Source organism: Eschrichtius robustus, chromosome 2 (genome assembly GCF_028021215.1).
Source record: "Eschrichtius robustus isolate mEscRob2 chromosome 2, mEscRob2.pri, whole genome shotgun sequence".
NCBI lineage: Eukaryota > Metazoa > Chordata > Mammalia > Artiodactyla > Eschrichtiidae > Eschrichtius > Eschrichtius robustus.
In genome coordinates, this window is record NC_090825.1 from 173,356,572 (window position 1) to 173,384,514 (window position 27,943).

The window sequence follows — 27,943 nt, forward strand, 5'->3', positions numbered from 1 at the left end:
ACAAATCGTGTGTGTGTGTGTGTGTGTGTGTGTGTGTGTGGACTAGAAGAAAATCATCTCTGGGGACTTCCCTGGTGGTCCAGTGGTTAGGATTCCGTGCTTCCACTTCAGGAGGCACGGATTCGATCCCTGGTCAGGGAAGTAGGATCCCGAAAACCTGGCAAAAAAGTGCGGCCAAAAAAACCAAAACAAACAAACAAACAAAACAAAATTATGGGGTGGTCTTTCCTTTTCGCCGTATGCTGCCAGTATGGTGTTCAGGCGCTTCGTGGAGGTTGGCCGGGTGGCCTACGTCTCCTTTGGGCCTCATGCCGGGAGGCTGGTCGCGATTATAGATGTTATTGATCAGAACAGGGCTTTGGTGGATGGACCTTGCACTCAAGTAAGGAGACAGGCTATGCCTTTCAAATGTATGCAACTCACTGACTTCATCCTCAAGTTCCCACACAGTGCCCGCCAGAAGTATGTCCGAGAAGCCTGGGAGAAGGCAGATATCAAGGCAAAGTGCGCAGCCACAAGGTGGGCCAAGAAGATTGAAGCCAGAGAAGAGAAAGCCAAGATGACAGATTTTGATCGTTATAAAGTCATGAAGGCAAGGAAAATGAGGAACAGACTAATCAAGCTTGAAGTTAAGAAACTTCAAAAGGCAGCTCTCCTGAAGGCTTCTCCTAAGAAAGCACGTGCTGCTAAGGAGGCAGCTACGGCAGCTACTGCAAAGGTTCCAGCAAAAAAAGATGACCACTACGGGTAAGAAGGCTCCAGCCCAGAAGGTTCCTGCCCAGAAAGCTGTAGGCCAGGAAGCAGCACCTCCTCCAAAATCTCAGAAGGGTCAGAAAGCTCCAGCCCATGGAGCTTCCCCGGTGGCACAGTGGTTGGGAATCTGCCTGCCAATGCAGGGGACACGGGTTCGAGCCCTGGTCTGGGAGGATCCCACATGCCGCGGAGCGGCTGGACCCGTGAGCCACAACTACTGAGCCTGCGCATCTGGAGCCTGTGCTCCGCAACGGGAGAGGCCGCGACAGTGAGAGCCCCGCGCACCGCGATGAAGAGTGGTCCCCACTCGCCGGAACTGGAGAAAGCCCTCGCACAGAAACGAAGACCCAACACAGCCAAAAATAAATAAATTTAAAAAAAAAATCCTTTAAAAAAAAAAAGAAAGCTCCAGCCCAGAAAGCACCTGCTCCAAAGGCATCTGGCAAGAAAGCATGAGAGCATAAGAGGCTGTTATAAAGAGAATAAAGGTTCTTTTTGAAGGAAAAAAAAAAAAATAGGGGTGGAATAGGGAGGGTGGGAGGGAGACGCAAGAGGGAGGAGATATGGGGATATATGTATATGTATAGCTGATTCACTTTGTTATAAAGCAGAAACTAACACATCATTGTAAAGCAATTATACTCCAATAAAGATGTTAAAAAAAAAATCCGAAAATCATCTCTGATCCAAAAGCCTCCTGACCCCTAGTTATGAGCAGGGGGAGCCTTCTGGAGCAGGGGCATCAGAGCTGAACCTTGGAGGGCAAGAGTGTGTCGGGGCAGTCAGCCTGTCAGGCAGAGGACAGTGCGTGCAAACACTTGGAGGTTTGAAGCAGCATGCTCTGAGATGCTCGTTACTGGTGCAAGGAGCAGAGAGGGCAGGTAGATATGAGACTGCAAAAGAAGCAGAGCTGGTGCCAAGAAAGTCCTTAAAGGCTTGGATCTAGTCTTGGGAGCAATAGGGAGTCATGGAAGGGTTTAAAGCAGGGAGGGACATGGTCTTATAAGTGTGTCCTAGGAACTCCACTGGCTGCTGTCTGGAGGACGGGCTGGGGAAGAGGGGGAGAGGTAGGGGTAATCACCCAGTACAAAGTTGATAAGACCTGAATAGGGCAGAGGGATGGAAGGAAGGAGGGGATTTTTAACTTTTAGAACCTTTTATTCAAATATTGCACACATGCCAAAAAGAAATGCACAGGTCACAAATGTACGTTGCAAAGTTTTCACAACATGAACATGTTTGTATAGCACCCTGATCGAGGACAGAACATTACCAGCCTTCTGAAGTCTCTGCTGTGTCTTCTTCTGTCACTCCCTCTGCCCGCTGCCCTCCCCCCACCCCTAGGGTAACCCCTAACTTGACTTTGAATAGCATAGAATCACTTTGCTTGTCATTTGGACTTTTTTTTTTTTTGAGGTTGGGTGTTCAATTTTATTTTATTTATTTATTTAAAATTTTTTTTATGGGAGTATAGTTGAATTACAATGTTGTGTTAGTTTCAGGTGTAAGGCAAAGTGAATCAGTTATACATACACATATATCCACTCTTCTTTTAGATTCTTTTCCCATAGAGGCTGGACTTTATGGCTTCTTTCAGGCAGCACTGGGTTGGTGAGTTTTCTCTCCCTTGTTCTGGGTGATAATTCTTGTTCATTGTTGTAGAGTTTCTCAACCACTACTAACATTTGAGTCTGAATGCTTCTTGTTGTGTCCCATGCATTTTAGGATGTTGACCAGCATCCCTGGCTTCTATACACGAGATGACTGTAACACGTGCCCCTCCCCCCAAGTTCTGACTACCAAAAATGTCTCTAGATGTGGCCAAATGTCCCATTAGGGGTAAAAATCACCCCGGGTTGAGAATCACTGCGATAGAGTATTCCATTTTGTGAAATCATCACAATTAATTGACATATCCTTTTGTTGGGCATTTAGATGGTTTCCAGTTTGGGGTTATTACAAGCAGAGGTGTTAGGAATATTCTCATAGGTTTTTCAGTGAAAGTAAGTCCACATTCCTTTGACTTTATCCCTAGAAGCCATAGAGTAGATGTTGATTCAGCTTTGTGGATCCTGCCAAACAGTTTTCCAAAGTGGTTGTGTCGTTTTACTCTCCCACCAGCAGTGTAGAAGCGTCACTTGGTATGGTCTTTCTCTACTTAGCCATTCTAGTAGGTGTCATGACATTTTGGTTTTAACTTGCATTTCCCTGATGACTCATGACGTCAAGCATCTTTTTATTTATTGGCCATTTGGAGATTACCTTTTGTGAAAGGCCCATTTTTCCTATGACGTTTCTGCCTTTTTCTTGTTGATTTGTAAGAGCTCTTTATATATGCTGGACATATAGTGGCATCAGGGCCATCTTCACTCTAGTCCCTCTGGTCCCTTTGGCCACCTCCATCACACTGATGTGCCTGGCTGCATTGATCATCAGGTTACATTCTACTCTGGATCTACAGTGACATGATCTCTCTGACCACTGTGGGGGAGACACACTTGAAAGACACAAGTACCTAGAATAAAATCACTGCACTCCCAGCAGGGACAACCACTTCCATAATCTGTATTTACTTCCACAGACAGAGATGTATCCGGAAACAACACACGTGTGTGTTTAATTTATATAAATAGTATCACACTGTACTATCATCACACAACTTATTTTTTGTTTTTCACTCAGGAGTATTTTCTTTTAATTTTAAAATAATTAATTAATTAATTAGGCTGTGTTGGGTCTTTGTTGCTGCACGCAGGCTTTCTCTAGTTGTGGCGAGCGGGGGTTACTCTTCGTTGCAGTGCGCGGGCTTCTCATTGCCGTGGCTTCTCTTGCTGCAGAGCATGGGCTCTAGGCATGTGGGCTTCAGTAGTTGTGGCACACAGGCTCAGTAGTCATGGAGCATGGGCTTAGTTGCTCCGCAGCACGTGGGATCTTCCCGGACCAGGGTTTGAACCCATGTCCCCTGCATTGGCAGGTGGATTCTTAACCACTGTGCCACCAGGGAAGTCTCTCAGCAGTATCTTTTTGAGATCCATTTATGTAGAGACAGAGATGAGAGGAGATATTTTTCCCTTTTCACTTGTGCATAATATTCCATCACAGGACTATTTTCCTTTCCATTTCTCTACTCCCCCACAGATGGACATTCCAGTGGCTTCTAACTTTTCACTCTTATGAATTTCAACGAAGTCCTTATAGCTGGTTCCTTGGTACTTCTCAGAAAGTTATTTCCTTTTAAAACCCACTCTCCACTTTTCTTGCTACCTCCACAAGAAATGGTTCCATTGATTGGCCATTTGGAAATGACCTTTTGTGAGGGGCCCATTTCCCCCTTGGGGTTTCTGCCTTTTTCTTGTTGATTTGTAGGAGCTCTTTATATACGCTGGACCATGGGTCCTTTGTCAGCTATATTTCTGGGGCAGATATTTTGGAGGAAGTTTTGGGAGGCATTCAGGAGGTAAGGTCAACAGATCTAGGTGACTGATTGGAGGAAGGGAGAGGAAGGAGTAGAGGAAGATGTGCCAATTTCTGGCTAAGTGTCAGGGTGACTGAGGGGGCCGTTGCTGAGGTGGAATCATGGGAAGAGCCACAGGTGAATAAGGTGCTGGTGGATCTGAAGAGTCACTAGATTTTGACCTGGGGTCCCATGGACAAAGTGGGGCTCCAAAAGGAAGGGCCCCTGGGTGGGCTGCAGACCTCAGAAATCATTTGCAAGATATGCAGCCTTGTGCATTTTTCTGAGAATCTCTAGCTTGGAGCAGGTCCAGACATAACACCTTGATTCAGAGCCCCAAACACAACAGGGTCTTATGGGCCAACTGAGGACAGCTGAGGATCTGGCAACAGGATTTTCTTTCTTTGCATTAAAATTTTTTTAATTATTGTAAAGCAGAATTGACTTTTTCCTTTGTTATGTAGCTCTGTGCATATTAACATGTGTATAACCATCACCACAGTCAGGATATAGAACAGTTCCATCACTTGACAAAACTCCCTTGCACTGCCCCCTTTTTTAAAAAATTAATTAATTAATTAATTTTTGGCTGCATTGGGTCTTTGTTGCTGCACACGGGCTTTCTCTAGTTGTGGCAAGCCGGGGCCACTCTTCATTGCGGTGTGCAGGCTTCTCATTGCAGTGGCTTCTCTTGTTGTGGAGCATGGGCTCTAGGTGTGCAGGCTTCAGTAGTTGTGACTCAAGGGCTCTAGACACAGACTCAGTAGTTGTGGCACACAGGCTCACTTGCTCTGCGGCATGTGGGATCTTCCCAGACCAGAGCTCGAACCCATGTCCCCTGCATTGGCAGGCAGATTCTTAACCACTGCACCACCAGGGAAGTCCTGCACTGCTCCTTTGTAACCTCACCCTTCCTCTCTCCCCTGTTTCCCTGGCAACCTCTGATCTGTTCTCTGGCACTAGAGTTTAGTCTTTCTGAGACTGTTGTATAAATGGAATCACACAGTGTGTAGCTTTTCGAGACTGGTATAAGGGCGACAGGATTTTATTTTATTTATATATATTTTATTGAAGCATAATTGATTTACAATGTCATGTTAGTTTCAGGTGTACAGCAAAGTGATTCAGTTGTACATGTATATACACATATATATTCTTTTTCAGGTTCTTTTCCCTTGTAGTTTATTACAAGTTACTGAATATAGTTTCCAGGATTTTATTTATTTATTTATTTGTTTGTTTGTTTATTTTTGGCCGCGTTGGGTCTTCCTTGCTGCACGAGCTTTCTTTAGTTGCTGTGAGTGGGGGCTGCTCTTCATTGTGGTGCGCAGGCTTCTCATTGTGGTGGCTTCTCCTGTTGTGGAGCACGGGCTGTAGGCGCACGGGCTTCAGTAGTTGTGGCACGCGGGCTCAGCAGTTGTGGCGCATGGGCCTAGTTGTTCCAGGGCATGTGGGATCTTCCCGGACCAGGGCTCGAACCTGTGTCCCCTGCATTGGCAGGTGGGTTCTTAACCACTGCGCCACCAGGGAAGCCCCCTAGGATTTTATTTTTTTTAATAGACTTTATTTATTAGAGCAATCGTAGGTTCACAGCAAAACTGAGTAGGAAGTACAGGTAGTTCCCATATACTCCCTGTACCCAGCCCCACACGACCAGCCTCCCCCACTATCAACATGGCACTGAAGAAGTGCCTTTGCTACGATCAATGAACCTACATTGATACATCATAACCATCCCAAGTCCCTAGTTGACTTTAGGGTTCACTCTTGGCATTGTTCATTCTATGGGTACAAATGTATAATGACATGCACCCACCATTATAGCATCATACAGAATAGTTCCACTGCCCTAAAAATCCCCTGCACTCCGCTTATTCATTCCCTCCTTACCCCTCAACCTCTGGTAACCACTGATCTTTTCACTCTTTCTATTGTTTTGCCTTTTCTACGTCATAGATTTAGAATCGTGCAGAATGTAGCCTTTTCAGATTGGCTTCTTTTACTTTTAAGTTTCCTCCATGTCTTGTCTTTTTTTTTTCCCCATGGTATGTCTCTTCTTTAATTTTTTCAACAATATTTTGCAGTTTTCAGAATGTAAGTTTTGTACTTCTTTTGTTAAATTTACTCCTAAATATTTTATTTTTTCCATTATATTGTAAATCGAATTATTTAAAAAATTTCTTTCTCCTATAAATATAATTAATCCTTCCATGTCTTTTCATAGCTTGGTAGTTCATTTCTTTTTCACGATGAACAATATTTCCTTGTCTGGATATACCACAGTTTATTTATCCACTCACCTACTGAAGGACATCTTGGTTGCTTCTACATTTTGGCAATTATGAATAAGCCTGCAAACATCCGTGTGCAGGTTTTGTGTGGACAGAGCTTTCAACTCACTTGGGTAAATATCAAGGATGGTGACTGTTAAATCATATAGTAAGAGTATGTTTAGTTTTATAAAGACCTGCCAAACCATCTTCCAAAGTGGCTGGACCATTTTGACTTCCCACCAGCACTGAGTGAGAATTCCTGGTGCTTCACAGGGATTGGGATTATTTTTTTTCTTTTTGGCCGTGCTGTTCGGCACGTGGGATCTTAGTTCCCCGACCAGGGATCCAACCCGTGCCGCCTTGCAGTGGAAGCACAGTCTTAACCACTGGACTGCCAGGAAAGTCCTGGCAAGGGGATTTTTAATCACAGAAAAATCTAGAAAAAAATACTGGGTTCCACCTGCATGCATCGTTTTTTCTTAGAATACTGTATGAAAACACTTTCCATATTGTTAAAAAAAATCTGTCATTAGAATAATCTTTCCGTATACTTAAAAGCATTAAACACATTTTTAATGACTGCCTAGCCGATTTGATCACGTTATTATACTGCAGTTTACTTAACTGTGCTCTGTAAGCTTTGTGCTAAGTGAATATTAAAATAATGCTACCAGAGGGTTGGGGAGGAATGAGTTGGGAGTTTGGGATTAGCAGATGCAAACTAATACATAGAGAATGGATAAACAACAAGATTGTACTGTATAGCACAGGGAACTACATTCAGTATCCTGTAATAAACCATAATGGAAAAGAATATGAAAAAGAATATATATTTATATATATATATATATATCTGAATCACTTTGCTGTATAGCACAAATTAACACAACATTGTAAATCAACTGTACTTCAATAAAATAAATTAAAAAAAAAACGCTACCATGAGTATGGTTATGTGTAAATATTTGCCTACTTCTCGTATTTCTTCAGGATGAATTCTCAGAAGTGGAAACACTGGCTTGAAAAAGACAAACACTTTATGATTCTTGGTTCATGTTGCCAAATGCTCTCCAGAAGGCTGTCATTTATACTGAAAGCTGCAAGCCAAAGCAATATTCTGCAACTTTTTAAAAAAGTCATGGTTTAAACAGACAAAAAGATGTTGCTTTTTTTTTTTTTTTTTTTAAGATGTTGCATTTTTAATCAGCAATGAGTATCTTTGAGAATTCCCAAAGTTGACTGTCTTTCCCCTGGTGTATCAGCACTGCTGGTTGGCTTGTTTCACCAGGATACTTGTGATTTCTCTGTTCATCTTCTCCATCTCTTGGTTGGACGATTCATCAAAATCGATTCGTATAAGCTCTTTACATTTTATTTTATTTTATTTTTTAATATGTTTGGTTATATACTAAATATTTTTTTCTTTTATTTATTTATTTGGCTGTGTCGGGTCTTAGTTGCGGCATGTGGGATCTTTCGTTGTGGCGCGGGCTCTTCTTTGTGGCGTGTGGGCCTCTCTCTAGTTGTGGCGTGCAGGCTCAGTAGTTGTGGTGCGCGGGCTCTCTAGTTGTGGCACACAGGCTCCAGAGTGCGTGGGCTCAGTAGTTGCGGCGTGGGGGCTTAGTTGCCCTGTGGCATGTGGGATCTTAGTTCCCCGACCAGGGATCAAACCCGTGTCCCCTGCACTGGAAGGCAAATCCTCTCTTTTCTTTTTTTATAAATGTATTTATTTATTTAATTTTGGCTGCGTTGGGTCTTCGTTGCTGTGCGCGGGCTTTCTCTAGTTGCAGTGAGCAGGGGCTAGTCTTTGTTGCGGTGTGTGGGCTTCTCATTGCAGTGGCTTCTCTTGCTGCGGAGCACAGGCTCTAGGCACATGGGCTTCAGTAGTTGTGGCATGCGGGCTCAGTAGGTGCGGCACACAGGCTTAGTTGCTCTGAGGCATGTGGGATCTTTCCGGACCAGGGATCGAACCCGTGTCCCCTGCATTGGCAGGCACATTCTTAACCACTGTACCACCAGAGAAGTCCCTGGAAGGCAAATTCTTAACCACTGGACCAGCAGGGAAGTCCCAAGCTCTTTACATTTTAAAGAGAGATAACCCAGTACATTCCTTTCCCATTTCTCGCACTACTCTATTTCTGCCTTGCAAAACAGTTCATCTGTACCACTTTGCTAGATTCCACATATATGGGTCAATATATGATATTTGTTTTTCTCTTTCTGACTTACTTCACTCTGTATGACAGTCTCTAGGTCCATTCACGTCTCTACAAATGACCCAATTTCATTATCTTTTTATGGCTGAGTAATATTCCATTGTGTATATGTACCACATCTTCTTCATCCATTTTTCTGTCAGTGGGCATTTAGGTTGCTTCCATGACCTGGCTATTGTAAATAGTGCTGCAATGAACACTGGGGTGCATGTGTCTTTTGGAATTATAGTTTGCTCTGGGTATATACCCAGTAGTGGGATTGCTGGGTCATATGGTAATTCTATTTTTAGTTTTTTAAGGAACCTCTATACTGTTCTCCATAGTGGCTGTATCAATTTACATTCCCACCAACAGTGCAAGAGGGTTCCCTTTCCTCCACACCCTCTCCAGCATTTGTTTTTGTAGATTTTCTGATGATGCCCATTCTAACTGGTATGAGGTGATACCTCATTGTAGTTTTGATTTGCATTTCTCTAACAATTAGTGATGTTGAGCAGCTTTTCATGTGTTTGTTGACCATCTGTATGTCTTCTTTGGAGAAATGTCTATTTAGGTCTTCTGCCCATTTTTTGATTGGGTTGTTTGTTTTTTTAATATTGAGCTGCATGAGCTGTTTATATATTTTGGATATTAATCCTTTGTCCGTTGATTCGTTTGCAAATATTTTCTACCATTCTGTGGGTTTTCTTTTCGTCTTGTTTATAGTTTCCTTTGCTGTACAAAAGCTTTTAAGTTTCATTAGGTCCATTTGTTTCTTTTTGTTTTTATTTCCATTACTCTAGTATGAGGTGGGTCAGAAAAGATCTTGCTGTGATTTATGTCAAAGAGTGTTCTTCCTATGTTTTCCTCTAAGAGTTTTTTTTAAAATAAATTTATTTATTTATGTGTTTATTTATTTATTTATGTATTTTTGGCTGCATTGGGTCTCTGCTGCTGCATGTGGGCTTTCTTTAGTTGCGTGGAGCGATGGCTTCACTTGTTGTGGAGCATGGGCTCTAGGCATGTGGGCTTCAGTAGTTGTGGCACGCAGGTTCCATAGTTGTGGCTCACAGGCCCTAGAGCACAGGCTCAGTAGTCGTGGCACACGGGCTTAATTGCTCCACGGCATGTGGGATCTTCCCGGACCAGGGCTCAAACCTATGTCCCCTGCATTGGCAGGCAGTTTCTTAACCACTGTGCCACCAGGGAAGCCCTCCTCTAAGAGTTTTATAGGGTCTGGCCCTACATTTAGGTCATTAACCCATTTTGAGTTTATCTTTGTGTGGTGTTAGGGAGTGTTCTAATTTCATTCTTTTACATGTAGCTGTCCAGTTTTCCCAGCACCACTTATTGAAGAGGCTGTCTTTTCTCCATTGTATATTCTTGCCTCCTTTATAAAAAATAAGGTGACCATATGTGCGTGGGTTTATCTCTGGGCTTTCTATCCTGTTCCATTGATCTATATTTCTGTTTTTGTGCCAGTACCATACTGTCTTGATTACTGTAGCTTTGTAGTATAGTCTGAAGTCAGGGAGCCTGATTCCTCCAGCTCCGGTTTTCTTTCTCAAGATTGCTTTGGCTATTTGGGGTCTTTTGCGTTTCCATACAAATTGTGAAATTTTTTGTTCTAGTTCTGTGAAAAATGCCATTGGTAATTGGATAGGGATTGCATTGAATCTGTAGATTGCTTTGGGTAGTATAGTCATTTTCACAATATTGACTTCCAATCCAAGAACATGGTATATCTCTCCATCTGCTTGTGTCATCTTTGATTTCTTTCATCAGTGCCTTATAGTTTTCTGAGTACAGGTCTTCTACCTCCTTAGGTAGATTTATTCCTAGGTATTTTATTCTTTTTGTTGCAATGGTGAATGGGATTGTTTCCTTAATTTCTCTTTCTGATCTTTCATTGTTAGTGTATAGGAATGCAGGAGATTTCTGTGCATTAATTTTGTATCCTGCAACTCTACCAAATTCATTGATTAGCTCTCGTAGTTTTCTGGTGGCATCTTTAGGATTCTCTATGTATAGTATCATGTCATCTGCAAACAGTGACAGTTTTATTTCTTCTTTTCCAATTTGTATTCCTTTTATTTCTTTTTCTTCTCTGATTGCCATGGCTAGGACTTCCAAAACTATGTTGAATAATAGTGGTGAGAGTGGACATCCTTGTCTTGTTCCTGATCTTAGAGGAAATGCTTTCAGTTTTTCACCATTGAGAATGATGTTTGCTGTAGGTTTCTCGTATATGGCCTTTATCATGTTGAGGTAGTTTCCCTCTATGCCCACTTTCTGGAGAGTTTTTATCATAAATGGGTGTTGAATTTTGTCAAAAGCTTTTTCTGCATCTATTGAGATGATCATATGGTTTTTATTCTTCAATTTGTTAATATGGTGTATCACATTTATTGATTTGCATATATTGAAGAATCTTTGCATCCCTGGGATAAATCCCACTTGACCACGGTGTATGATCCTTTTAATGTGTTGTTGGATTCTGTTTGCTAGTATTTTGTTGGGGATCTTTACATCTATATTCATCAGTGATATTGGTCTGTAATTTTCTTTTTTGTCGTATCTTTGTCTGGTTTTGGTATCAGGGTGATGGTGGCCTCATAGAATGAGTTTGAGAGTGTTCCTTCCTCTGCAATTTTTTGGAAGAGTTTGAGAAGGATGGGTGTTAGCTCTTCTTTAAATGTTTGATAGAATTCACCTGTGAAGCCATCTGGTCCTGGACTTTTGTTTGTTGGAAGATTTTTAATCACAGTTTCAATTTCATTACTTGTGATTGGTCTGCTCATATTTTCTATTTCTTCCTGGTTCAGTCTTGGAAGGGTATATCTTTCTAAGAATTTTTCCATTTCTTCCAGGTTGTCCATTTTATTGGCATAGAGTTGCTTGTAGTAGTCTCTTAGGATGCTTTGTATTTCTGTGGTATCCACTGTAACTTCTCCTTTATCATTTCTAATTTTATTGTTTTGAGTCCTCTCCCTCTTTTTCTTGATGAGTCTGGCTAAAGGTTTATCAATTTTGTTTATCTTCTCAAAGAACCAGCTTTTAGTTTTATTGATCTTTGCTATTGTTTTCTTTGTTTCTATTTCATTTATTTCTGCTCTGATATTTATGATTTCTTTCCTCCTACTAACTTTGGGTTTTGTTTGTTCTTCTTTCTCTAGTTCCTTTAGATGTAAGGTTAGATTGTTTATTTGAGATTTTTCTTGTTTCTTGAGGTAGGCTCGTATTGCTATAAACTTCCCTCTTAGAACTGCTTTTGCTGCATCCCATAGGTTTTGGATCATCGTGTTTTCATTGTCATTTGTCTCTAGGTATTTTTTGATTTCCTCTTTGATTTCTTCAGTGATCTCTTGGTTATTTAGTAATGTACTGTTTAGCCTCCATGTGTTTGGTTTTTTTAAACTTTTTTTCTCCTGTAATTGATTTCTAATTTCATAACGTTGTGGTCGGAACAGATGCTTGATATGATTTCACTTTTCTGAAATTTACTGAGGCTTGATTTGTGACCCAAGATGTGATCTATCCTGGAGAATGTTCCATGTGCACTTGAGAAGAAAGTGTAATCTGCTGTTTTTGGATGGAATGTCCTATAAATATCAGTTAAATCTATCTGGTCTATTGTGTCATTTAAAGCTCGTGTTTCCTTATTAATTTTCTGTCTGGATGATCTGTCCATTGGTGTAAGTGAGGTGTTAAAGTCCCCCACTATTATTGTGTTACTATCGATTTCCTCTATTTTTAATAAATTTATTTATTTATTTAATTTTTGGCTGTGTTGAGTCTTTGTTGCTGTGCACGGGCTTTCTCCAGGTGCAGCGAGTGGGGCTACTCTTTGTTGTGGTGAATGGGCTTCTCATTGCAGTGGCTTCTCTTGTTGCAGAGCATGGGCTTTAGGTGTGCGAGCTTCAGTAGTTGTGGCATGTGGGCTCAGTAGTTGTGGCTCATAGGCTTAGTTGCTCTGTGGCATGTGGGATCTTCCTGGACCAGGGCTTGAACCCATGTCCCCTGCATTGGCAGGTGGATTCTTAACCACTGTGCCACCAGGGAAGCCCTCGATTTCCTCTTTTATAGCTGTTAGCATTTGCCTTATGTATTGAGGTGCTCCTATGTTGGGTGCATATATATTTATAATTATTATATCTTCTTCTTGGACTGATCCCTTGATCATTATGTGGTGTCCTTCCTTGTCTCTTGTAACAGTCTTTGTTTTAAAGTCTATTTTATCTGATATGAGTATTGCTACTCCAGCTTTCTTTTGATTTCCATTTGCATGGAATGTCTTTTTCCATCCCCTCACTTTCAGTCTCTATGCGTCCTTAGGTATGAAGTGGGTCTCTTGTAGACAGCATATATATGGGTCTTGTTTTTGTATCCATTCAGCCAGCCTGTGTCTTTTGGTTGGAGCATTTAATCCATTCACATTTAAGGTAATTATCGATATGTATGTTCCTATTATCATTTTCTTAATTGTTCTGGTTTGTTTTTGTAGGTCCTTTTCTTCTCTCGTGTTTCCCACTTAAGGATTTCCTTTAGTATTTGTTGTAGAGCTGGTTTGGTGGTGCTGAATTCTCTTAGCTTTTGCTTGTCTGTAAAGCTTTTGATTTCTCCATCGAATCTGAATGAGATCCTTGCTGGGTAGAGTAATCTTGGTTGTACGTTCTTCCCTTTCATCACTTTAAATATATCGTGCCACTCCCTTCTGGCTTGTAGAGTTTCTGCTGAGAAATCAGCTGTTAACCTTATGGGAGTTCCCTTGTATGTTATTTGTCGTTTTTCCCTTGTTGCTTTTAATAATTTTTCTTTGTCTTTAATTTTTGTCAGTTTGATTACTATGTGTCTCGGCATGTTTCTCCTTGGGTTTATCCTGCCTGGGACTCTGAGCTTCCTGGACTTGGGTGGTTATTTCTTTTCCCACGTTAGGGAAGTTTCCAACTATAATCCCTTCAAATATTTTCTCAGGTCCTTTCTCTCTCTCTTCTCCTTCTGGGACCCCTACACTGTGAATGTTGGTGTGCTTAATGTTGTCCCAGAGGTCTCTTAAGCTGTCTTCATTTCTTTTCATTCTTTTTTCTTTATTCTGTTCCATGGCAGTGAATTCCACCATTCTGTGTTCCAGGTCACTTATCCGTTCTTCAGCCTCAGTTATTCTGCTATTGATTCCTTCTAGTGTATTTTTCATTTCAGTTATTGTATTGTTCATCTCTTTGTTTGTTCTTTAATTCTTCTAGGTGTTCGTTCTTTAATTCTTCTAGGTCTTTGTTAAACACTTCTGTTATCTTCTCAATCTTTGCCTCCATTCTTTTTCTGAGGTCCTGGATTGTCTTCACTATCATTATTCTGAATTCTTTTTCTGGAAAGTTGCCTATCTCTACTTCATTTGGTTGTTTTTCTGTGGTTTTATCTTGTTCCTTCATCTGGTACATAGTCCTCTGCCTTTTTATTTTGTCTGTCTTTCTGTGAATGTGGTTTTCATTCCACAAGCTGCAGGATTGTAGTTCTTCTTCCTTCTGCTGTCTGCCCTCTGGTGGGTGAGGCTATTTAAGAGGCTTGTGCAAGCTTCCTGATGGGAGGGAATGGTGGTGGGTAGAGCTGGGTGTTGCTCTGGTGGGCAGAGATCAGTAAAACTTTAATCCTCTTGTCTGCTGATGTGTGGAGTTTTTGTTTGGCCTGAGGTGACCCAGCACTGGCACCTACAGGCTCTTTGGTGGGACTAATAGCAGATTCTGGGAGGGATCACGCCAAGGAGTACTTCCCAGAACTTCTGCTGCCAGTGTCCTTGTTCCCACGGTGAGTGACAGCTGCCCCCCACCTCTGCAGGAGACCCTCCAACACTAGCAGGTAGGTCTGGTTCAGTCTCCTATGGGGCCACTGCTCCTTCCCCCTGTGTCCTGATGCGCACACTACTTTGTGTGTGCCCTCTAAGAGTGGAGTCTCTGTTTCCCCCAGTCCTGTCGAAGTCCTGCAATCAAATCCCACTAGCCTTCAAAATCTGATTCTCTCGGAGTTCCTCCTCCCATTGCTGGACCCCCAGGTTGGGAAGCCTGACATGGGGCTCAGAACCTTCACTCCAGTGGGTGGACTTCTGTGGTATAATTGTTCTCCAGTTTGTGAGTCACCCACCCAGTGGTTATGGGATTTGATTTTATTGTGATTGCGCCCCTCCTACCATCTCATTGTGGCTTCTCCTTTGTCTTTGGATGTGGGGTATCTTTTTTGGTGAGTTCCAGTGTCTTCCTGTAGATGATTGTTCAAGCTGGCTGGTTGTTGCTCAAAGTTTCTCAGTGGGTCACAGGCAGGCTGGGATTGGGGTCACTTCCAGGTTCCTGGCTCTCCTGTCTGGTGATTGATGCTGGCTGCTGGCTGGGAGCTCAGCTGGGGTTGTCAACTGCAACACCTACCCATGGCCTCTCCATGTGGCTTGGGCTTCCTCACATGATGGAGGCTGGTTCAAAAAGGGGGCGTCCCAGGAAGGAGCCGCGTTGCCATGTATGACCTAGCCTTGTGGTGTAGTGTCACTTCCACCATTCTCTATTGGTTAAGATGGACACAGAGTTCTGCCCAGGGTCAAGAGGAGGAGACCTGGACCCCACTTCTTGTCCAGGGGTGTCAAGTTTACACTAAAGAAGAGCAAGTGGCATGGGAGAGATTGTTACTTCTGTTTTTGGAGAATGCAATCTGTCCCATCCCTCTGGAGTGTCACATCCAGGAGGGCAGGGTCCTTGTGCCTAGAAAGTGCCTGGCACACAGTAGGTGCTTACACATCAGGAATTTTTTTCTGAAAAATCCCATGTTCTGAAAAATCACACCTTCAAAATAACAGGGTATTATTTATATATTTAGGTATTAAAATATATAAATAATGTATTGTTTATTTTAGGATATTAATTATAATATATTAAATGTAAGTTAAATATTATATTTAATAATAAAAATATTTGGGGAAAAATAGGGTTGAGGGCAGGACACCAAAACCTACAGCACTTTGTACCCAGAGTGCTAATAAAGCCACTAGTCAGGACTTCCCTGGTGGCGCAGTGGTTGAGAATCCGCCTGCCAAAGCAGGGGACACAGGTTCGAGCCCTGGTCCAGGAAGATCCCACATGCCACGGAGCAACTTAGCCTGTGCGCCACAACTACAGAGCCTGTGCTCTAGAGCCGTGAGCCACAACTACTGCACCCGTGAGCCACAACTACTGAAGCCTGCACACCTAGAGCCTGTGCTCCACTGCAATGAGAAGCCCGCGCACCGCAACAAAGAATAGCCCCCACTCACCGCAACTAGAGAAAGCCCACGCGCAGCAACAAAGACCCAATGCAGCCAAATAAATTGATTAATTAATTAAAAAAAAAAGCCAGTAGTCATTCTGGTCCAATCCCTACCCCAGGTAAACCTCTCCTGGCTTCTGTGTCCAGTCTCTGACCTCAAACTCAGGGTACCTGCCTTCTCCTTTGAGATGAAAGCATTTGCTCCTAAGAGAGGTCACTTTTAACCTAGTTCAAATCTGATTCAGCCTGTGGATGTCTTCATTAATTTATTTCTTCAAACTAGGGGAAAGACGTCTTTGCAGTGTCTTCACCTGAACTTGAAACTTTCCCAGGTAAGAGAGCAGAAGCCGTAGAGGTTCTTGAGGCCCTAAATCAGCCACAGAGCCCAGCAACAAAACACAACCATGAATAAAAATAAAAGAGGAGGGCTTCCCTGGTGGCACAGTGGTTGAGAATCTGCCTGCCAATGCAGGGGACGTGGGTTCGAGCCCTGGTCTGGGAAGATCCCACATGCCGCGCAGCAACTAGGCCCGTGAGCCACAGTTGCTGAGCCTGCGCGTCTGGAGCCTGTGCCCCGCGACAAGAGAGGCCGCGATGGTGAGAGGCCCGCGCACCGCGATGAAGAGTGGACCTCAATTGCCGCAACTAGAGAAAGCCCTCGCACAGAAACGAAGACCCAACGCAGCCATAAATAAATAAATAAATAAATAAAATTTTAAAAAAATAAAAGAGGAATAAACAAATGTAAGATTAAAAAAAAAACCACACACACACACAACACAACCATGAAATGCAGTCATGGAACTCAACATAAAAGCCAGCCGTAAAACCTGGCTATAGAACCCAACACAAAACCCAGCCACGGAATCCAGCCACAAAGCTCAAACGTGAACCCAGCCACAGAATCCAATACAAAACTCGGCCACTGAATTCAACCATGCCAGTCACAAACCCCACTATAGAATGAAGCCACAGAACCCAACATAAAACCAGCCACAGAACCCAACATAAAACCAGCCACAGAACCCAGCCACAAACTCAACAATGGAACCCAGCCACAGAATCCAACAGAAAACTCAGTCACAGAATTCAACCACAGAACCCAATCACAAACCCCCACTATAGAATGAAGCCACAGGACACAGCCATGAAAACCAGCCACAGAACCTAACATGAAACCGAGCCACAAAACTCAGGCATGGAACCGAGCAACTACTCACCCTGAAGGGAGACATTTTTGTAGCTCTTCAGTTTTTTCTTTTTAAATAAGATTTTTCTTATTTATGTCGTTAAGGCTTTCTCTTTACAAAAAGTGCTAGGAAAGAAACCACGCGTGAACAAACGCTTCTGGGTTACCCCAACATCCAGCGTCTCTTTATCAATTCCGACCAGGTGACTTACAAAAAGTCCAAGTTGTAGCACAGCAAGCTGTAATTATGGAATTTGTCAGTGGAGACCCGGATGCCCAGGACCGAACTGCAGAACCTCATTCAAGCCTCTACGATGCAGCCCAATTCTGTGTCGAGAGGGAGGTGTTGGTGATTCTGCTGCTTCCCAGCTGGGCACGCTCAAGCCCAATTGCTTCCTTGTTTTGCCGTGTGTAAAATACAGCTCCAAGACCAGCTCTGTCTGTGCAGTTGCCCAGAGCCCCATGCTAAGAAGAAACTTGCACTTCGTTTTATGCTCTGCAGCTGCCCTCTGGGAACTTTTTTCCTCCCCAGCTTTATTGAGATCCAACTGGCACGTAACCGTGTACATTTAAGGTATATGATATGTTGATTCAATACACTTGTAAACTGCAAAACCATTACCACCGTAGCCATCCTGTCACATAGTTACCATTTCTTTTTTGTGATGAGAACATTTAAGATCTACTCTCTTAGCAACTTTCAAGTATGTGATACGGTATTATTAGCTATAATCACCATGCCAGACGTTAGATCCCAAACCTGTTAATCTTATAACTAGAAGTTTGTACCCTTTGACCAACATCTTCCCATTCCCCTCCCCACCCCTCTTATTTTGGTTTCTAAGGGAAAGGCAAGGCAGAGCAAGGTAAGATTCAGGATTGACTTATTTGAATAATTTGAGCCAACTCTGTGGCGTAGGGGCTCTCCCTAGTCGCCTGGTACTAAGCCTCAGGGTGACTGGAGCAGGGGAATGTTGGCTCAGAGTGGAGAGCCCAGTAAGGAGGTGGCTGTGTTTATGAGTTTTGCAGTGGCTGGTTTGCAAAGGAAAGAAAGGTGTGCTCTCCGAGGCAGCTGTTCTCTATCTCTAGGAATTAGCTAATCTTGGTAGGAGCCTGTCTCCAGGATCAGCAGGGCCCCCGGATGTCAAAGCATCAAAAAATACAGAACATGCAAACACATGATTAATATACTCTTTCACATTGTGACTCTACTCACCTTTACCCCTTTATCGCTACACCTGTTCCCTGGTCCTGAGCTAGCACGTGTGTCCTGTACCTTCTGTTTCTCTCCTATCTCCATAGCAGCACAAGTCTCTCAGGGAGCCTGAGACCCACATGTCCATCGCCTTCCCAGATATGTCCCCAGAACTCATCTCAACATTGCCCACCCACCCAGGTAAGGGCCCAAGCATCCTCCTGAATGGCAACTTCTCCCTCATCCCCTGCCGCCGGTTTACCATCCAGCTCTATTGGAGATGTCCCCTCTTCACTCCCCCAGTGATGCATGCCTTCATTCCATCAACAAATGCGTATCAGCCCCTTCATGCAACATGCCCTAGGTTCCTGGAGCCACTGCAATGGCCAGGACAGACAGGGTCCCTGCCCCAGGGAGCTCATTCCTTGTCCCCAGGGATCCAGACACTTGACCTCTGTTTCTACTTTTGAACCAGCTTCCTGCCTGGTGCTCCTGACTCAGCCCAGCCCCATGCCCACCAGCCACCAGCAGCTCGAGAGATGGCTTTGAAAGAGACAGGATGGCATCCCTCATCCCCACTTAGAATCCCCCAGAGCTGTCCTAGAGCCCTGAAAAGAGCTCATGCTTCTTAGCTGGGGACATAGAGCACTTGCAAGCTGAACTCACTGGCCTTCAGGGTGATTCACTCATTCCTTCCTTTTGGTCTTAGGCACCGATCACCACACACACACACACACACACACACACACACACACGGCTCCTGCTCCCCCAGGACATCAGAGCCTCACTTGTCCCCAGGCCAGAGCCTCTTCCTCTGTGTTCCTCCCTCTTAGGCCTCTCTGGTATCAGATGGTCAAAGAGCAAAGTTTGAGATGACAAGGTGTGGGCTGAACTGTGGGGACCCAGCCCTGCAGTCATTGCAGGTGTGACCCAGCCCCAGGCACAGCCTCAGAGGAGGGCAATTAGAGGCCAGCTATAAAACTGTGAAAGGCACATGCCCTTCGGCTCAGCCATCCCATTTCTGGGAGTGCATCCTGCAAATAAACTTGCGTGTGCAAGGAAATTCAAGAAGAGATTCCTTGCTACGTAATTTGTGGTAGGAAAACATGAATGTCTGCCCACTGTGGTCCAGTTAAATAAAAACAGGGGTGCCACCACGATACGGGACCCTGTGTAGCTGCCACATGGGAGGAAGCAGGTCAGGACACGCTAATAGAAGTGGCTTAGATGCATGCACTGTGATGGGTGCTTTACCTGTGTTTACGTCTTTTCTTTGCATCTACTGAAACACCACATTTAGATCTGGAAACCAGGTGTTGTAATTCTCCCCCATTTTATGGATGAGGAGGGAAGCTGAGGTGGCATTGAAGGGTTAAATGATCTGTCTGGAGTCACAGAAGAAGTGACAGAACCAGGAGCTGAATCCGGGCAGTCCACAATGCTAATCTCTGAGTTAGCACACCTCGGTGAATTTGTAAAGGTGTCCAACATCCACCGTTCATTTCAAAAGCACGGAACGGTTTTGTAAAATGTTAGTATTTAGGAGAAGAATTAAAAGGAAACACGCCTCCAAGAGATCTTTGTACACCCATGTTGATAGCAGCATTATCCACAGTAGCCGAAAAGGTGGAAGCAACCCGAGTGTCCATCGGCAGACAAATGGATCAACAGAACGTGGTCCGTCCATACAATGGAATGTTATTCAAGCCTTTAAAAGGAGGAACATTCTGACACCTGCTGCAACATGGCTGAACCTTGAGGACATGACGCTCAGTGAAAGAAGCCAGACACAAAAGGACAAATTCTGTGTGGTTCCACTTACAGGAGGTCCCAAGAGGAGCCAGATTCATAGAGACAGAAAGCAGAACGGTGGGTGCAGGGGCTGGGGGAGGGGATGAGGGAGTTAGCATTTCATGGGGACGGAGTTTCAGTTTTACAAGATGAAAACAGTTTTGACGATGGATGGTGATGGTTGCACAACAGTGTGAATGTACTTAATGCTGTTGAAATGTACACTTTAAAAGTGCCCTTGTTTATGTGTTAGTGCCAGCTCTGTCCACGGGAGCATCTGTTAGTATTTGCCAATGACAGTATGTAGCAAGGAATGAGTGTGGGCGTTGTTGCCTGAGGCTGCAGGGGGCTGGGCATGGCTGGGGCTGATTTCCAAGATACCTGAGTTTATGCAACTCGGCTGGCACCCAGATCGCAGAGGCTCTCCACGTCAGAGAAACCTCAGTATCTGGTCCGCTGGGAACAGAGTAAAGAGGAGGAAGATAGTTTTTCCCAGAAGAGGGTGTAAGGTTACCTGGTCAGAGAACAGATTCAGGACAGGGGACCTGGGAAGGGAGGGAAGGGAGGAGTTTTGCCTGCAAGGGCCCCTCTCCCATCCTCGCCCTCCCCTCATCTTTTCCCAGGCAGATTAAAGAGCACTTAAAAACATTTTTTTTTTATTGAAGTCTAGTTGATGTACAATATTGTGTTAATTTCTGCTGTACAGCAAAGTGATTCAGTTACACATATATGTATACATTCTTTTTAAATATTCTTTTCCATTATGGTTTATCACAGGATATTGAATATAGTTCCCTGTGCTGTACAGTAGGACCTTGTTTATCCATTCTATATATGAAAGCTTACATCTGCTAACTCCAACCTCCCACTCCATCCCTCCCCCACCCCCCTCCCCCTTGGCAAACACAAGTCTGTTCTCTATGTCTGTCGGTCTGTTTCTGTTTCGTAGATAGGTTCATTTGTGTTGTATTTTACAGTCCACATGTTAGTGATACCATATGGTATTTGTCTTTCTCTTTCTGACTTACTTCACTTAGTATGATAATCTCTAGTTGCATCCACGCTGCTGCAAATGGCATTATTTCGTTTTTTTTATGGCTGAGTAGTATTCCATTGTATATATGTACCACATCTTTAAAGAGCACTTTTAGTGGGAAATCAATGCCGAACCACAAACTGCAGGCACAGGTGAGCAGGTGGGCAGGGCAGGGCCTGCAGTGTGGAAAGACCAACCTCCCAGAGGTTCCTAGATATCAGGAAAGGCATCAGCTTTGCACGCCCACAAGCTGGATCTTCTCAGAGCCCACTGAAGTTTAGACATAGTAGCGGTTGATGATCATGATTATAATTAGTTACAATGTGTCTAAGCTTCCCCACGGAAGGGGCAGGAAGCCCCAGCCAGGGCACAGGCTGTCTCTGTGTAGATTGCAAAAAAACGTGTGCCCTCTAAGAGGCAAGAGCACACAGGAATCAGAGTGTGGGCTGTGGAGTTGCAGGACAGAGTTCAAATTCCAGCTCTGCCAGTGAATTATTCAACCTCTTTGAAATGCAAAGTTTACTCTTGTGCAAAATGGGCATGACAGCAACACCAGTTGTGCGGGGCTGTCGCGTGAGTTGGATAATATACATAAACAAGAAAGGCAGTGCCTGGCACAGGAAAAGTACATTCTGACTCTAAGTATTACTTCATGATTGTTATTGTTGATGTATGATGTTCGACACTCAAATGTAACCTCGAATCCCCATGGGGACCCTAGAAGGCAGGGATTATTATTATTTGCATCTTCCAGATGGGAGATAAAGAGTCATGAAGATTGAACCTGAGAGCCTAGAGCTATAGAGTAATGAGTGGGGATTTCATCCAGCCTGCCCATTGCCCCAGACTCAGAGGCCTTCTTGTCCCGGATTAAAGCCCCAGACATGGAGGAGAAGCCAGGCATCCAGTCTGTGAATTGCACAAGAAGGGCAGAGTTCACCAGAGCGGATTCTCCGGCCATGCCTAAGCCCCCTAATTCCAGCTACAGTTCTTTTCTCTTTTACTGGGTTCTAGGAAGATGCTTTCTTGTGTCCCTTACCCGGCAGAGCACAAACGTTTTCCAATCCCACCAACCCCATCCTTCCTGCCTGGAGCTGCAGACAGTGTCTCCAGGGCCTGGGCTGTTCTCATGGCCATTCTGGCCACTGCACATGAATTTTCCATTAATTTATCTCCCCAGAATGGTGCTTGTTTTCCAGGAATCTGGCGGGGGGGGGGGGGGTCATTCACTGGAGCCCCTACTTTGCCCATTTGGCGGACGGACGTTTCTAGAAGGTGAGTGACCACACGTATCCAAAAGTTGAATAAATGGCCTTTGACCCAGAAATTCAACGTTTAGGATTCAATCTTAAGAAAATTATTACAGACTTAATAAAAGTTATCTATATATATAATATATGTATATTACATAAACATATAGTTATATATATAATATATATTATATACATATACAATTATATTTATACATTATATATTACTTATAGTTATATAATATAGATGTATGTAATATATATCTATATATAATGTATACTTATGCAATATAGTTATATGTATATAAGTATATATGTTATCGTAAGAGTAAGTAATTAGAAGCAACCTAAATGTCCAATAATATCAATAGAATATAGGTTAAGTATATAATGCTATGGCCACATAATAGAATACTATACGATCAATAAAATAAAATGAGAAAAATTATAAATGAGGTCTAAATTTATGGACATGGAAAAATGTCAATTATCATGAAACAAAACAGATGGTTAGAAAAATAACCAATTATAGATAAGGCTAGTTAATGAGAAATGGGAACCACGGGAAAAAATTTTAAGGGGCATGGAGGATAAACTCAGGTATTCCAATAGAGAAGGTTCCACAAGGAACTAGAACGGGCAAGCTCCAAGTGGTATAAATTGTCTGATTTGCTCAGTGTTATATTGCCAGGACCTAGAATGGTGCTCAATAAATAGCTGTTATCAATAAGAACAATATTTGAAGAAATAATGGTAGGAATTTCCTGAGGGGTAGGAAATTGATTCTCTTGTGAAATTAGCTCCCGAATGGGAGGTACCAGGTGTGAGGAGGGAAGAAAAGGAACCATGTTTAAGCAAGGGATCGGGTGAAAGCTTTGTGAAAATTAATAATGGGAAACTTCACTAAAATAGAGGTGGGAGGCCAGAAGGGGGAGCTCCCATGCACATGTATCAATACAAATTCCAGCAGGAAGAGATACTTTGCATCTCTGGCAGGACGTGACACTACTTTACTACCCAACAGGGAGAAGAAAGATTTCTCCTTGCCTGACAACAGCTCAGCCTATGAAAAGCCGCTATACTTCTAATCCCAGTTTCCTCCAATGGCCTTTTTATTTACAACATCCCCTCCCAACTTCCCCTTCTCCTGTATAAAAGAGTGTCCTTTGTTTTACTGGATTTGCATGTGGTTCATCATAGTTGCATGTCCCGAATTGCAATTCTTTGCTGCTCTTGAATAAACCCATTTTGCTTGTAAAATAACTGGCTGTTTTATTGTTTTAGGTTAACAGCTTCCATACTGGAGAAGATCACCAGTGCTTCCCTGCTGGGCCCCAAGAAAGCCAAGGGTACTCCCTCCCACCTCCTACCCACACACACAAGAGACTGGAAGTCTTCTCTGGAGAAACCAAATGGCTTCAGAGAAAAGACCTATAGCGGCTGACGTTTGCGGGGGGACCTCTGGGAAAGTTTGCCTTCAATGAAGCTCCCCACTGACATGAACCCCCCACCGTTTCAGCTGCTGGACCTCACGTTCAAATATAAGATTTAAGGAAACCTCCAAAATGAAAGGTGGAGACCAGAATAAACAGGAAAAATAAACAAACAAACTCAGGAAAATAAAACAATTGAAGGAGAAAAAAAAGCACAACATAACCCCACTGAATTATTATCTTCAGAGAAATAGCAGAAGATATACTGATTAGACCAATAACACAGCAGATTGCTGTTTTAAAAATAAAAAAGAGGAATAATCAAGTTCATCACATAATTGTTTTGCTTGGTAGAGATTTGAAGGGGTCTGGGGTCCATTGCTGGGGGAGTAGATGGATGGTGAAACTGGGAGATGTACAGCCAGAAGTCCCGAGGGTAGCTGGAGTTAACAGACACGCCTCACATGAAGCAACGTGGATAAACCTTCCTAACAAAGTGCCTCATAGTAGCCAAAAAGTGGGAACGACCCAAAAGTCTATCAAATATGAAAGGGTAATAAAACGTGATCCATCCTTCCATACAATGGCACATTAGCCAGCCATGAAGTGTTGATACACAGTACAATATGGACGAACCTGAGGACATTATGGTGAGTAAAAGAAGCCAGATACGAAATTCATATGTTGTGTGATTCCATTTATATGACATGTCCACACAGGCAAATCCACAGAGACAGAAGGTAGATTCGTGGTTGCCCTAGGCAATGGGAAGAGGGGATGAGGGGTGACTGCCAAGGGGTATGAGGTTTCTTTTTGGGGTGATGAAAATGTTCTAGAATTAGATTGTGGTGATGGTTGCACAACCTTGCAAATATAATAAAAAACCACTGAATTGTACACTTTAAAAGGGGTGAATTTTATGGTATGTGAAAGATATCTCAAGGAAAAAAAATGCAGATTCTGATTTAATCAGAAAATAAAATGCCAGTAGAGAAGGGAAGAAATGAGAGAGAGAGGGAGAAAGAGAGAGAGTGAGTGAGAGAGCACAGCGTCATTTGGGCAAATGTAAAACACAGGCACATAGCTCAGTATACATCTTGCAGAATCAGAAACAAAGAAAAAGACACACACTAAACTCTCTAGGATGGATAACATTCTAGAATGGAAGGGAAAAGGGAATAAAAGAAAGAAGTGGGCAAAGATCCCCCCATAACCTCTCTCATAAGCCCACCCTTCCACCCCATACCCTCCTGTCACCCTCCTTGCCCCAAACAGATCAGCAGTGACAAAGGGCAATGACTTGAATGACAAAGGAAGCCTAAAGGGAACTGGTAAACTATGCAGAAAACAGTGAAAGTAACATTTTATATCAAAATCCCTGAAACAGATAAAACTGATCTTGGAGAAATGCTCAGAGCCTTAATTATCCTATTGTTAAAGAAAACAAAGATGTGGGAATTCCCTGGCGGTCCAGTGGTTAGGACTCGGCGCTTTCACTACTTTGGCCCGGGGTTCGATCCCTGGTCGGGGAACTAAGATCAGCCAAAAAAAAAAAAAAAAAAAAGAGAGAGAGAGGAAAAGAAAACAAAAATGACGGAACTGTGTTAACAAATTAGACTAAGAACAAAAAGAAACTAGGAAGATGGAATAGATAGAGAGAAAAAACAGAAATGAATCAAATGGGGAGGAAGGTCAAACAGGGTGAGAAAGGAAGTGGATTCTTTAAAAACCAATGAAATAGATAACCTTTCACAAGCCTGATTAATTTGTAAAAATCAGAGCTGGGGGTGGGGGGAGGTAATAAACACGATTAGGGACCTCTAAGGAGATAAGGTGTCAACACAGATGCAAACAGTTAAATAAGAGAATTCTATATGCCGCTCAGAGAACTTTCTGGAAAACCTAGAGGAAATCAATGATTTCTGAGAAAAATGCACATTCTGATCACTGACCCAAGTGGAACATGTGATTAGGTCAATGAACATAAAAGATATTAGAAAGGTGATTAAAGAACTATATTAAGAAAATTTCTCTAAACTGAATCATCATAATCATAATCCAAATTATTCAAACTATTCCATAGAAAAATACAGAAAACTCACCCAGTAAATCTATGACCTCATTTTATGAATTCATTTCACAGCTTCAGTGCCAAAACAATAATGACAGGATGGAAAAATACAGATCAATCTCACCTAAGAACACAGAAAAATTCTACATGTTATCAAACATTGTCATTTGTCCAAAAGAGAAGCTACAGTCTGATATAGTCAGCTTTATCTCCAGAATTCCAGAGAGTTCCAATAAAAAGCACTCTATCAAATTAAACAAGAAAAACCACAAGATCCTATTAATATGTACTAAGAAACATTTGATAAAATTCAGCAGTCTTTTTTAGTGAAAGTGAAGTAAAATTTTTAAAAAAGAAATTGCTTAAATATAATAAAAGCAATTACCCTAAAATCAACCGTAAATATTGTACTATATTTAGTGTATATGATACTGTATAAAAAAATCATAAAATCTCATTAAAGGAGATAAAGCAAGATCTGAAGTAATGGAAAGATAGCATTTCTTTGATGGGTCAATATCGATAAAATATGTTATCCAAAAATTATAAATTTAATGCGATTACATTCAGCATCCCAGTGTGGAAAGCATAGTTATTTTTCCTGAATTGGATAAAAATAATACGGAAGACCAGCCAACACAAATGTAAATAAGAATAGGGGGATACTTCAATTGAAATAGTTAAAATGGAACTAATTAAATAGATGAGTAGGAAAAAAATCACAAAAATCCAGGAAGATGTCCCAACATACATGAAAAAGGTGGCATTTTAATTCCCAGGGAATAGCGTGATTTATTTTTTAAATGGTATTGGTCCAATCTTGAATACACTTTGGTACACTGCTATCAAACCATCTGAAAAAAACAGGTAGACCCTCAGCTGATACAATAAACAAAAATATGTTCCAGATAGATTCAGTACTCAAATACAAAAAATAAGAACATGGTTAGGAAATCTAAGTAGCTATATATACGATCTGAGGACAAAAGAGACTTCCCTAGGCAAGACTGGAAACTCTGGATGACAAAAGATACCACAAAATTTTGAAATCAATAATTCAGCTGACAAAGAGCATGTACAGGCTTCCCTAGTGGTGCAGTGGTTGAGAATCCGCCTGCCAATGCAGGGGACACGGGTTCGAGCCCTGGTCTGGGAGGATCCCACATGCCGCGGAGCAACTGGGCCCGTGAGCCACAACTACTGAGCCTGCACGTCTGGAGCCGGTGCTCCGCAACAAGAGAGGCCGCGATAGTGAGAGGCCCGCGCACCGCGATGAAGAGTGGCCCCCACTTGCCGCAACTAGAGAAGGCCCTCGCACAGAAACGAAGACCCAACACAGCCAAAAATAAATTAATAAATAAAAAAAAAAAAGAGCATGTACAAATTGAGAAGAAGACAATCCAAAAGGAAATAAAGGTTAAACAATATGAATAAGCAGTACACAAAAAAGCTAATCCAGGTCACCAAAATCAGATGAAAAGATGCTCAGATGGGCCGGGGGTCAGGACATGCAAATTGAGACAGTGGTGAGATGCCACTTTCTCAAACTGGCAAAAATTTTAAAAAGTGATAACACTCATTTCTGGTAAGGCTGTGGCGAAAAGTGTTCTCGGGCATGGCTGGCAGGAATGTGCTCTCCAAAAGGGTTTAAACACTTTGCCCTGGCAACAGCTATTTTGGATACAAATCCTTTTTCAGATGTGTTTTGTAATATTTTCTTCTAGTCTACGACTTGTCTTTTCATTCTCTTAATAGCATTTTTTGCAGAGCAAAAGTTTTTAATTTTACTAAAGTTCAACATCAATTTTTTTCCCCATGGATTATGCTTTTGATGTTGTATCTAAAAACCCATTGCCAAACCCAAGATCACCTAGATTTTTTCCTATGTTTCCTTCTAGAAGTTTTATAGTTTTGTGTTTTACATCCAGGTCTGTGATTCTATGTGTGTGGGCCGGGGGTAAAATATACATAATACACAGTACCATTTTAACCATTTTTAAGTGTACGATTTGGTGGCATTAA

The 27,943-nt window shown here is 42.6% G+C and overlaps 1 protein-coding gene across 1 annotated transcript in view; it reads left to right on the forward strand.

Annotated features, from left to right (window-relative positions):
• Nucleotides 1-250: 250 nt before the first annotated feature.
• Nucleotides 251-27,943, forward strand: part of FBN3 (fibrillin 3) — a 106,856-nt gene continuing 79,163 nt past the window's right edge. Inside the window, exons 1-2 of the mRNA XM_068534988.1 lie at nucleotides 251-592; nucleotides 18,448-18,541. Of these exons, the coding sequence (XP_068391089.1) occupies nucleotides 251-592; nucleotides 18,448-18,541 (436 nt within the window). The remainder of the gene's footprint in view (nucleotides 593-18,447; nucleotides 18,542-27,943) is intronic.